At 47.3% G+C, this 12,302-nt stretch overlaps 1 protein-coding gene across 1 annotated transcript; it reads right to left on the bottom strand.

Moving 5' to 3' along the window:
- Positions 1–3,742: 3,742 nt before the first annotated feature.
- On the bottom strand, positions 3,743–7,373 carry LOC142432638 (sialic acid-binding Ig-like lectin 14). The gene is made up of 6 exons (XM_075537858.1): positions 7,334–7,373; positions 6,886–7,260; positions 6,101–6,175; positions 4,152–4,409; positions 3,918–4,053; positions 3,743–3,785 (listed from the first exon to the last, which is right to left on the bottom strand). The coding sequence occupies exons 1-6, from the start codon at positions 7,371–7,373 to the stop codon at positions 3,743–3,745; spliced, it is 927 nt and encodes a 308-aa protein (XP_075393973.1).
- Between the last annotated feature and the right edge of the window lie 4,929 nt (positions 7,374–12,302).

Genomic DNA, 12,302 nt, shown 5'->3' with positions numbered 1-12,302 from the left:
TCCATTTAGCGTCACATCCTGAAGCTCTGAGTGTCAGCCTATCTTTTGGAGGACACGATTCAATTCATAAGACTGTCTCTTTAAAATCACCTTTCTTCTGATTTAAAAGAGGGTGGGGGAGGAGGGCAAAGGCCATGAACAGGCACTTTACAAAGGGAGAACTTTCAAGTGTCCAACAGACCCAGGAAAAGATTCTCAAGAAGATGCCAATCAAAACGACAACGAGATACTGTCACACTCGTGTCGGGGGCCACCGATCTGAAAAACAGAGCACAGCCAACCACAAATACTAGTGAGTATGTGGGCAGATCAGAACTCTTAGCTGTTGCTGGTGGGAATGCACAATGGTACCGCCACTATGGAAAACGATACGGTGCGTACTCAACAAATCAGATCTAGTACTACCACACGGTCCAGAAACTCCACTCCCAGGTGCATACCTCACAGTCCCAATAGGAGTAATGCTAAAGGGTGTGTGCACACCTATGTTCGTTGCTGTACTATTCTATTCACAATACCAAGAAACATGGAAACCGCCTGAGTGCCCTCCAATTGATGAATGGATAAGCAAACTGTGGTGCGTAAAATAGACGAGGACACGGGCATAAAGAAGGGCGGCAAGTTCATGATACAAATAATACAGATGGCCCTGGGGGGGGCGGGCGAAATGAAGCACTCACTGAGGAAAATATTGTACAGTCCAGTGTGGGCTACCAACCCCCACCATCAACAGGCCCAAGGAACGGTGGTGTCATTGAGGGGCAAGATTAAAGAGACATCAGACAAGATAAATAAGCACCTGAGTGCTCACCTCCGGGACCCTCATGACCTCAGAAACCAGATCCATGCAGAGAGAGAGTGAACATATTTCCAACCCAGGCTTGCATACTCTTGTGGGGCATGCCAGTCCCCCTAATTACTGGTAACCACATAAGGAACAAAGTAAGCTGTACCCTAACTCTAAAGGTCCCTGAATACATAGGAGGAGTAACTTAACACCAGTGCCTTAGGCAGGTAAAAGGGGAGGGGCTGCCTTCAGAGCCTAGAGAGCAATAATACACGTCTGCTCCTATAGATAAAGCTGCCAGCTACACAGCGAATCAATCTTATGCTTGTGAGAGGTAACTTTAAGGTTGCACTACTATTGGAGGATATAGTGGGGAGCAAGATTAATGATGAGAATGTGATTGGGACTCACCTCCAGCTCACAAGGGTGAAGGCCTCCCTCCACCCCAGAGACCCAGCCTGCCAGGCTCCTTAATCTATGAGACTACAGGATTCATCTGTTTACACTCTCTTCTCTGTCTCTGCTCCCCACAGCCCGTCTTTTAGAAGAAGGTAAATAGACTGGAAAGCATTGAACTGCTCACTGTAAGGTTGGTATTTCAAACACAACAGCTGCTCTGTGGGAGAAAGATGAGGCTGACTGCAACCATAAAGATTTACAACCTTAGAAACTCCAAACAAAGTCCCCAAGACTGATAATCTACTTGATGGCAGTGGGGTTGGGGATATATATATATATATATATCTTTATGGCCATTGAGTTGGTTCTGATTCATAGTGACCTTATGAGAGGGCTTCAGAAAGTTCACGGGAAAATTGAATGAAAAGATAATGATCTCACACACACACACACACACACACACACACACACACACTGCAAACTTTTAGGGTCTATCCTGGGTAACTACCAATGTTTATTCATTGGTGGTTACCGGAGAAGGAGAGGAGAGGATTCACAGGTTGTAGACCCTTGGTTTTTGTGATGGAAAAATTGCACTGAACAAGCATTGCTTGAACAAAGTGAATGAGTGAAAGTGAGAGAGAGAGAGTGAGAGAGAGAGAGACAAAGAAGCCTTCCCATATCACACGAAGTTGTCCCTATTTCCCCACCTCAACACCCTCCTGAGTTTTCTGTGATTTCTTTGGCCCCTTCAGAACTTTCTCCCCCTCTTCGATGGGACCAGTGTGTGGAACAGAAAACACAGGGAGGAAGTGAGAGGAACGATGCTACATGGTGGGGATTACAATCAATGAGCTGAAACAAAATGTGTATGGATTCTTGAATGGAAAACTGATCGCTGAGTCAGCTTACACTCAATTCACGAATAAAAGGAAAGATTGCGGTCATTTTCATTCTGTCTGTAAATTACGATTGTGCCGTTTTCACTGCACATCCACAAAGCTGAGACTTGGCGGCGGGGGAGCTTATTAAAGCAATAACTGACCCTCTCACCATCACCATACCATCCTCCTCCTCCTCAGGTTTTTGAGAGAAAATGCGCAAATCATACAGACATAAAATAGTTTTTTTTAAAGCTAAGGAAGCTTAAATGCTAGAGGCGAAAAACGCCATGCGTATCTGACATGAAAACTTCACCGGATGGGATTAACAGCAGATTCAACATTGTAGAAGAAAAGCTCATGGACCGTTAGGAACTAGCAGGTGGATCTACTTCAACCGAATGACGTTCATAGAAGACAAAGGGCCACGGAAAGGTGAAAGATATTCAGAGCCTTGTGAGATGACATCAAAAGGCCTAGCATGAGGAAGACTGGAGTTCCAGATGGAGAAGGGCGCGGAATACAATATACGTACTTACATCAACATTGGGATTCATCTCTGCAAATTCGGTAAGAACTCTGGTGAAGCAGTGGTTGAGCAGTTGGTTGCTAGCACAAAGGCTGGTGGTTCAAAGCCACCAGCTGATCCTCAGGAGAAAAGGCTTGGCAATCTGCTCCCCAATAAACCGCAGCCCAGGGTGGGGCAGTTCTGCTCTATTCTATGGGGTCCCTAAGAGTCAGGACCAACAGCACACAACAATGCAAGATGAAGTCCCAGATCCAACAAATGTAACAAACTCCAAACATAATAAATTCGCATAGAGACACACACCAACACACACCAACACGGCCTACACCAAGGCTTGCATTCATCAAGTAAAGTCAACTCTTACTGAGAAAATGTTATAACCAGGCAGAGGAAAAGATGAACTACAAATAGAAACATAAAGACAAGCATGAAGCCAGAATTCTCACAAGAAACGAGGCAAGTCAAAATAATTTAGAGTCCAGGAAGAGGGAAATCGTTAAGCCAGGAACCCGAAGTCATTGAAAATACCTTCCCAAAGCTAGTGTAAGCGAAGACTTTCCCACACAGGAGCAGAGAGGATTGATCACAAATGTGCCTTGCCTTCATTACGAAGGACATATAATAAAATCTTCAAGCAAAAATAAAAGGAGACTAGAGAGAAATTTGCGTGTAGACAATTGAGAGAAATTTGCATGTAGACAAAAAAAAGGAAGAACAATGGAAAGGGTTCACTGATGCCTAAATCGAAAAACTCTTCTTTTTTCTAATTGTGTTTTTTAAAAAATTTATTATTTCAAATACAAGCGAGATGTTAGGAGGTCCATATGTGGAATTGGAGTAGGGGGCTTACCAAACACACATTGAGGCAAGCGCCCTGAGGCAGTATAACTCAACATGAAGAATAAAAGTATAAATCCTTATTCCCAACGTCATTCCCAAACATTAATCTAGAACCAGGGTAAAAAGAGTCCTGGAGATGAGAGGGGAAGGGTGAAGAGGGGCTGGCTCTGAAGAAGGGACAGGACCAAGTTATCCAGTATCTTCTTGTTCCGCAGGTCTGGGCAGGGAGAAGGTGGCCTAAGGCTCCCCCAAGCATCGTGCAGGTTTCAAGAGCCCAGTCCTCAGCCCGGCTGTGAGGGAGGAGGTTCAGCCAGACTTTGCATCCTTGTCTCCTTGGGAGCCTCTGAACCTAGGGGGACACGCAATTCTCAAATCAGCAGTCAGTCCTGTGGAAGGTTCTCTCTGGAGAGGCCAAGGTGTGTGGCGCCATCAGAGATGTTGGAGGCTGGAAGTCGAGGACACGTTGAGAGGAATGTCTCACCTGGTGTAGTAGATCCAAGTGATGGCATAGGTCAAAAGGAAGCCAGCGCCCATGATGGCCCCCCTGAGCAGGGTGATGACTAGAGGCCAGGTGCCACCCTGTTCCGCAGAGACACAGGGGCGGGCAGAGGAGATGCCTAGGAGAAAGGGGAAGAGAGGGATGAATTTTTCTAAATCCACACTGCAGCCCTGCTTCCAGCCCCATCCAGAATGCAGGTATCCTGACCCAACTCACCGGACACAACCAGGCTCAGGGAGACCTCATAAGAGTCCAACAGGTACTGGGCCCGGCAGGTGAATTCTCCTCCATCCCCGGGTACCACGCGGGGAAGCTCCAGGACCCCTGGATTCAAAGGCTGGGAGGGACTTAGTGTTAGGCTCCCTCTGGACCAGCTCAGCGTAGCAGGAGGGTTGCTGTCAGCCTCACAGACCAGACGTAGGGACTGACCTTCTGGGACTTGCAGTGAGGTGGCATTGTTCAAAACCTCTGGAACTGGGAGACAGCCAGAGGGATAAGGCTAAGACACCCCTCTCACCCTGTCCTCCCACACGGAGGAAAGTGTTGTGAATGGAATGGTGTCCCCGGGGGGAGATTTGTTTCACTCCTAATCCCCAGTACCTGTGAGTGTGACGGAGTTGGGAGAGACCAGCATCACCAAGTTATGATAAGGTCCCACTGGAATAGGGTGCACCCTAAATCCAATAGGTCTGTGTAAGGAGAGGGGAAGACACCGAGGGGAAGAAGGCCACCGGTAGAGGAGGGCAGAGGTGGGAGCGACATATCTACAAGCCAAGGGGCATCAAGGTTTGACAGCAACAACCAGAAGCTGAAAAGAGACCAGACGGGGTCTTCTCATAGAGCCTTCACAGCAAGGACAGCCCCCCGCCCACCCACCCCAGACACCTTTCATTTCAGACGTCTGACCTCCAGAGCTGTCAGCAGATGCATTTCTTTTTAAGCCACTCGGCTTGCGGCATTTTGCTATAGCACCCCAAGTACACGCATGAATGGAGAACAGCATCTCTGAAGACTCAGGGGGAGAGGGATCTCAGAGATCCCAGGACAAGGCCAGCTTCCTGGAGGAAGAGGGCACTGAGAAATGAGTGGGTGGAAATAGAAAGAAGAATTGCCTATATCGATGTATGGAAAGGCATCCCAGCCGGATGGAACTTGATGTGTGCGACACGTGTAGGTCTGACCACTTGTGGGAAAAACATGGGAAGACCAATACAGGGGTGCACTGGGACTGTCTCCTGAGGCTTTGGGAAGCCATGGGTGGGCTCCAGCAGAGGATGAACAGGGCCAAGGTCATGGGCCTGAAAGAGAGGGATACTCTCCATCTTCTCCTGGATTGGGTTCCCATTGAGGTCTGAGCTAAAGCCCACTGAAGCAGGTGAGACTGGTAGACCGGAAAGGTGACTGGTTTGATGGTCCAGGTGAGAGATGGCCAAGGACTTAAGCTGAACTTGGGATGGGTAGAGTTGGAGGAAGAAAGTGACTTGACACATTTTTCAGGAAGTCAAGTTTGCAAAACTCACTAACTGACTCATGGATAGGGTTGGGTGAGACAGATATCTATGACTTCCAGCATGTCGACTTGGGTAACTTAGGCGGGAGTGGGGGGCGGGGGCTCCTAAGCAGTAACTGGTTGTGCTCAGGACAATCTGGCCCAGACAGAGGTTTTTGAGGGTTTTCAGGGCCGAGGAAAGATTGGGGACATCAAGATGGACAACAGAGTTTTATGGAGAGAGAGAGAGGCCGAGGAAAGATTGGGGACATCAAGATGGACAACAGAGTTTTATTCAGAGAGAGAGAGAGAGGGGAGGGGGCAGAGGCTCAGGGTGGGTTGTAGAGGTACCACATACTTTGGGCTTCTTACGGGAAATGGAGATGAAAGAGATGGGGTGAGGAAGAGACTCTGCTGGGAAAGAGTGACAGGAGAGAGATCAAGAGAGAGGGTACAACCAACAGGGATGGTGGGCTGTCAACCAGGACTTCGGTGACCCTGCAGAGATTCCTAGCAGGGGTGGGGGCAGGAGGACTACAATCCAACAAGAGAGGATCTGAGGGTGATAGGCTTCTTTCTGTTAGATCTTTAGCAACACCCCCACTTATCTGAGCTCTGAGTCCCCAGCTCAGCTGAGGATGGCACAGACCCCAATCACTTCCCAGCCCTCTCCCACCTGGGCTGTTTCCCTGAAAGGCATGGAGGGTCAAGTTCTCCGGAGCATCTAGAAGAGAAATTAATAAATGACTACCTTCAGTAAGATAGGGTAGGAGTGGGTAAGATGAGGGAGGCCTGACTATTCTCTTCATCTTGGCCCAGCCACGCCCCCAACCAGGGTCCCCCAGTACCACAGGCTATGCACTCTTTCCCCGGCCCCCCAACATCCACTGCCTTTAGGAACCCAGGTGTCTCTGGTTAGCACTCACAGGACACATTGAGTTGGATGGTGCTCTCCAGGATCACACCTGCTCCAGAGACGATCACTTGACAGGTGAGGTTGGTACCATGGTGATGTGGCTCTGGGGTGAGGGTGAGCACCGAGGAGTGAACAGTCTTGGGGCCTGAGGATGTGATGGCCACCCCTATCCAAGTATAGGTGGGGAGAGCCCCCCCTTTACCGGTCCATGGTGCTGTACAGGTTATGTTCTTGGGTTGTCCAGATTTTAGGTTCCCTTCCATGTGGATGGTCAATGGCTGTGTCAGGGCTGCAGCGAGAGAGAGCGGGGGGCGGGGGGGCAGAGAGAGAGAGAAAGCCAGGCCCCAGTGTTGAGGATCCCTGAGTGGGCTTCTAAGAACAGCCTCTGCTTCAGGATGGTCTACTCTTCCCTGTCCAACCCCAGCACCCTTTTCCTCTTGATCTTCCCCAGAATTGGAAGCAAGGTGTCCCATCTCACCCTTCTCCTGGGTCCCATGAACCTTCCCCTGCAGGCTCTCTTGGACCCAATTGCTTACCTGTCACGCGTACATAGAGCAGGTTATCTAGGAAATTGTATTTAACCAAAGGGCCTCTCTCCAGTCTAAAGAAATATGCCCCTGTGTCCCTTTGCTGCGCATCTTTGATTTCCAGTGAGCAGTCATGGGTCTGGGGATTTCCGAGGAGATGGAATCGGCCCCGGGTGTTTTCCTGCACTTGTCTATTTGGGTTATTTGTGGCCACGGGAGCATCTTTGTACACATGATCCCTGTCACGGAACCAGTAGCCATAGGCAGGGGTAGAGTCATTCCAGTCTTGTGAGGGGTAGAAGACAGTGCAGGGCACATGAACGCACAACCCTTCCTCCACCTTTACGGGACCTTGCACTTGCAGTATGAATACGGCATTCTGAGCCAGGGACCCTGTAAGAGACAAGGATCAATCAGCTGCAACTCCTGTTCCAGCCCCCAGTGGCTACTCCCCTCAGCCACTCACCAGTCCCAAGCAGGAGCAGCAGCAATATCAGCATCAGCATCTCTAAGGTGGAGGTTCTCAGGCTTCCTCTGTCTGAGGATAAAAGGGGAAGTCGGGACAGAGAGAGAGGCATGGGATCCAGCCCACTTCCGGATGGGTCCTAAGGGACAATTGTGTAACTGAGGGGAAGAAATGAAGAGGCAGACAAAAGGTTTTGGGGTGCTCACCTCCTCTATGGTGCCAGGGACCAGATCCGGGTGTGTGTGTGTGAGAGAGAGAGAAAATGTATTCTTACACCAATTTACATAGTCGCGGGCATGCAGGCTCCCCTAATTACAGGTAACAAAGTGAGCTGAGTTCACTGGAGGAGCAACCTAACACCAGTGCTGGGAGCAGGTAAGGGGGAATGATTTCAGGTTATGGTAGCAGAGTTTTGTTTTTAATATATCCATTTATTCAAATGACAGAATCTGTACTTCAGAGGTAAATGTAGCTCAAAAGGTATCACCTTCCCAGAAAACATGCATGTCATACTTAACTCTCTTCCCTCTAGTCAGTTCCAATTCACAGAGACCCTGAAGGACAGAGGAGAGCTGCCCTTGTGGATTTCCGAGACAGTAAGTCTTCATGGGACTAAATAGCCTCATCTGTTGCCTGCTATGAGCTTTGAACTGGTGACCTGGTTGGTAGTAAGCAGCCTAAGTCATAACCCACTGTGCCACCAGTGTTCCAGATGAGTGGCCTAGACATAAAATTAACATTTCAAGTTAACCTTACATATTACTTTGTGTAGTATAGAGCTGGCACATCCTTGACACATGGGACGCAAGAGTACATGTCACCATGTTTGAAATAACTCTTCCAATGTTATGTACAGCAATACTCACTTGACCTTGAAATACAGAGTTTTGCCTGCTTATTTAATATTTGTAGAAACCAAATCTCTGGTCAATACGATTTATATTGTTCTAGATTATTAATTTAAAAGTCAGAAGGCATTTAGTGGCATATAAGATAAAATCCAGTAAATTGGTGAACAATAAAGAAGTTGGACCATGTTCATGGATTGAAAGATGACATGTATGCAGATCTTCAATTTTCACTGAGTTCTATAAGTAAATTTTTAGAATCTGTCATTTATATTAAAAGGCATCCACTTCAGGAGCATGTTTCTGAGTTTTGGCAAATCTAAACATCTCTTCTATGACCTCCACTGCGCTAGTCCGGGTGGACTAGAGAAACAAATTCAGAGATGCTCATATGTGTGTAAGAGAGAGCTTTATATAAAAGAGTCATTGTATATTAAGAAAACATCCCAGCCCAGTCCAGATCAAGTCCTTAAGTTCGATATTAGCCCAGATATCCAATACCAATATATAAACTACTCTTCAGACTCACACAGCACATGCAATGATGCCAACTGCAGGAAGATCACAGGCCAGTGGGTGGAAAGTCTTGTGGATCCAGTGGTGGTGAAAGCATCTCAGCGCTGGTGTGGATCTCCATGTGGCTCCTCCAGCTCCAGGGCTCTGGCTCCATCAGTGTAGCTGCATGTGGCTTCTCAGCAGGAATGTCAAGCAGAGAGAGGGTATCCCGCCCCCAGGGAGGAAGTCAGGTGTTCCCAGAGTCCTTAGAAGGTCAGGCCCACCCAGAAGCCTAATTGGCTATGACCTCATTGACAGGCTAGACTCCACCCCTTCACTCAAATTGACAAGAGACAATGGAACTGCTACATCCATAATCAAACTGTAGACCAGTTCTACTACCTCGGGGGTGTCCCCCTACCTTTTTGTAGCTAACCAGTCTTGTCTCAGGCTCCAGCCTCATTGATCTGCTTGCCTCATGGCAGATTAGCTTGGCTGCTTACAAAGATCCTATCATCTTCTTGGTGAAGTTCATGTTTAAAATACGTTGCCCAGAAAAAAATGATTAGGGCAAAGACTGTACAGATGTGCTTTATACAATTGATGTATGTATATGTATGAACTGTGAAAAGAATTGTATCAGCCCCAATAAATTGTTAAAATAAAAAAATTAAAAAAAAATATTAAAAAAAGCAAAGAAAAAAATAAATAAATAAAATAAAAAATACGTTGCCCATTTGTCGGTGAGTGTTTTGTTTGCTTATGGTTTTAGTTCTATATGCTGGACACAAGTCATTTATCGGTTCCCAGTCTGTAACTTTTCTTCTCGCTCTTTAAAGAATGCCTTTTACATAACACTAGTCTCTATCTCCAAAAACTTGTGGTGTGTGTGAGAGGACCCTCTAGTTCGGGGGTTCTCAACCTTCCTCATGCCACCACCCTTCCATACAGTTCCTCGTGTGGTGGTGACCCCCCAACCATAACATTATTTTCGTTCCTACTTCATCCCTGTCATTTTGCTGCTCTCATGAATCATCGTGTAAATATCTGTAAGTCAGGGTGTATTTTCCTTGTGATGGATTGAATGTAATTAAAGCATAGTGATGAATCACAAAAGCAAGATGTCATTATATATTGTGAAATATTTATTTCTAATGACAAATCAATGAAATTTTGTCTTGAAGCATGGTGCTGCATGGGTAACCGTCTTACTATAACAGCAGTAAAGTACATTGCTACATTTTGGGACAGGATGCGTAAAAAGCCAACGTCAGTGCAAAGGTTGAGATAGCTTCTTTCTCACCAGATCAGCGTATCTGCACGTGGGGGTTCCCACCTGGAGGCGGATAGAGGAGCAGTGTCTTTGTTCCTAAGACCATCGGAAATACGTGTTTTCTGATGGGCTTACGCAACCACTGTGAAAGGGTCATTCGACCCAAAGGGGTCGTGACCCACAGGTTGAGAACCGCTGCTGTAGTGTGTCAGGACTTGGAATAGGGTAAGGAAGGGAAAGATAAAGAGCGACCTGGAGGAAATTCTGGGGGCTTCAAAGGTCATATGGGCAGGGGTTCGTTGAGTATTTCTGGAGAAAGTAGAGATAGAACTAAGAAGGATTCAACATTGCCCACTCCTCCACCTTGGACCCTTGCTTCCTCATTGACCACAGGGACAACTGCCCACTCAGGATGCTGTGACTGGTGGTATTCCTTTTCAACCCATGAGAGATCATGCCCGGCCTTCTCCCTCAAACCAGTCAGCACAATAAGCAGCCAACCAACCATTTCAACCTACAATTCCACCATCGTAGCCTGCATCTCCTGTCTTGTCTGTGGCTTCCTGGGGGCTGTGTTCAGTGCAAGAGGAGACAGATGTCTCCCCATCTGGCTGAAGTTCCTGTTAGGGCGCTGAGTGGAAGGAAGGGGTCACATCAGGACAAGAAGTGTGCAATAGGGCCAAGAAGAGAACTGGGGCCCAAGGTTAAATGGTGCTTATGGTATGCATTACCATATTTCCATAGACCCACTTCTCCCTTCTTCTTAAGTTTATTTCCATTAAAAAATTATCAATGGTAATACTTAGCCCTTTGGGGTAAAGGCAGTATCCTGAATGAAATTCTCTCCAAGTCCTTGCTAATCTCCAGAATCTGGGAATGTTACCTTTCGTGGCAAAGGGACTTTGAAGATGGGGTTAAATTGCGTATCTAACAATAGGGAATGTATCGTCCTGGGTGCAATATAGCCACAAAGGTCCTTACAAGCTGTGACTGTTAGGCTTTTTGTGCCAACGGGGCTCCCATAGGTGGAGTTTAGCCTGTCAATCAGATCGCAGCTTGAATGGAGGGCAACCGAGATAAATGGCTTGACCCATGGTGGCCGCCCCCCAGCCCCACCCCTCTGCTTTTACCTTCCTGTTGACAAGTCACCTGGAGTCACGGTGAGACCTGGGAGAGCCCTGGAGATGCTTCCACTGTCCCTGGATCCACAAGACTTTGCACCCACTGACCTGTGATCTTCCTGTATTTTGCATCATTGTATGTAGCTGCATGCGTCTGAAGAGGGATTTATGGGCTAATATTAGACATATGGACTTGATTTGGCCTGGGAGGGGATGTTTTCTTGATATCCAATTACTCCTTGATATAAAGCTCTTTCTTTTCTTTTCTCGATCATTTTATTGGGGGCTCATACCACTCTCATCACAATCCATCCATCCATCCATCCATCCATCGTGTCAAGCACAATTGTACATTTGTTGCCCTCATCATTCTCAAAGCATTTGCTTTCTACTTCAGCCCTTGGTATCAGCTCCTCATTTCCCCCTCCCTCCCCGCTCCCCTCCTTCATGAATCCTTGATAATTTATAAATTATTATTATTTTGTCATGTCTTACATCATCTGACGTCTCCCTTCACCCACTTTTCTGTTGCCCATCCCCCAGGGAGGGGGTCATATGTAGATCCTTGTAATCGGTTCCCCCTTTCTACCCCACCTTTCCTCTACCCTCCCTGTATCGCCACTCTCATCACTGATCCTGAAGGGATAATCTGTCCTGGATTCCCTGTGTTTCCAGTTCTTAACTGCACCAGTGTACATCCTCTGGTCTAGCCGGATTTGTAAGGTAGAATTGGGATCATGATAGTGGGAGGGAGGAAGCATTTAAGAACTAGAGGGAAGTTGTATGTTTCATCCTTGCTACATTGTACCCTGACTGGCTCGTCTCCTCCCCATGACCCTTCCATAAGGGGACATCCAGCTGCCTACAGATGGGATTTGGGTCCCCAGTCTGCACTTCCCCTCATTCACAATGACATGATGTTTTGTTCTGATGATGCCTGATACCTAATACCATTGGCACTTCATGTTCACACAGGCTGGTGTGCTTCTTCCATGTGAGCTTTGTTGCTTCTTTTTTTTTTTTTTTTAGGTTAGGTGTCCCACAGGTAATGTAGCTTGCAAATGGAGGTGTTCCTTGGTCTGATGATCAAGGAATGAGAGAGGGTGAGAGAGAGTGAGAGAGAGTGAGAGTGAGAGAGAGTGAGAGAGTGTGAGAGAGTGTGAGAGAGAGAGTGTGAGTGTGAGTGTGAGAGTGAGAGTCAGAGAGAGAGTCAGAGCGCTTTGTTGCTTCTG

Source organism: Tenrec ecaudatus, chromosome 18, assembly GCF_050624435.1.
Source record: "Tenrec ecaudatus isolate mTenEca1 chromosome 18, mTenEca1.hap1, whole genome shotgun sequence".
Lineage (NCBI taxonomy): Eukaryota > Metazoa > Chordata > Mammalia > Afrosoricida > Tenrecidae > Tenrec > Tenrec ecaudatus.
The sequence above is the reverse complement of the archived record's forward strand: the minus strand, read 5'-3'. Positions and strand labels throughout refer to the sequence as shown.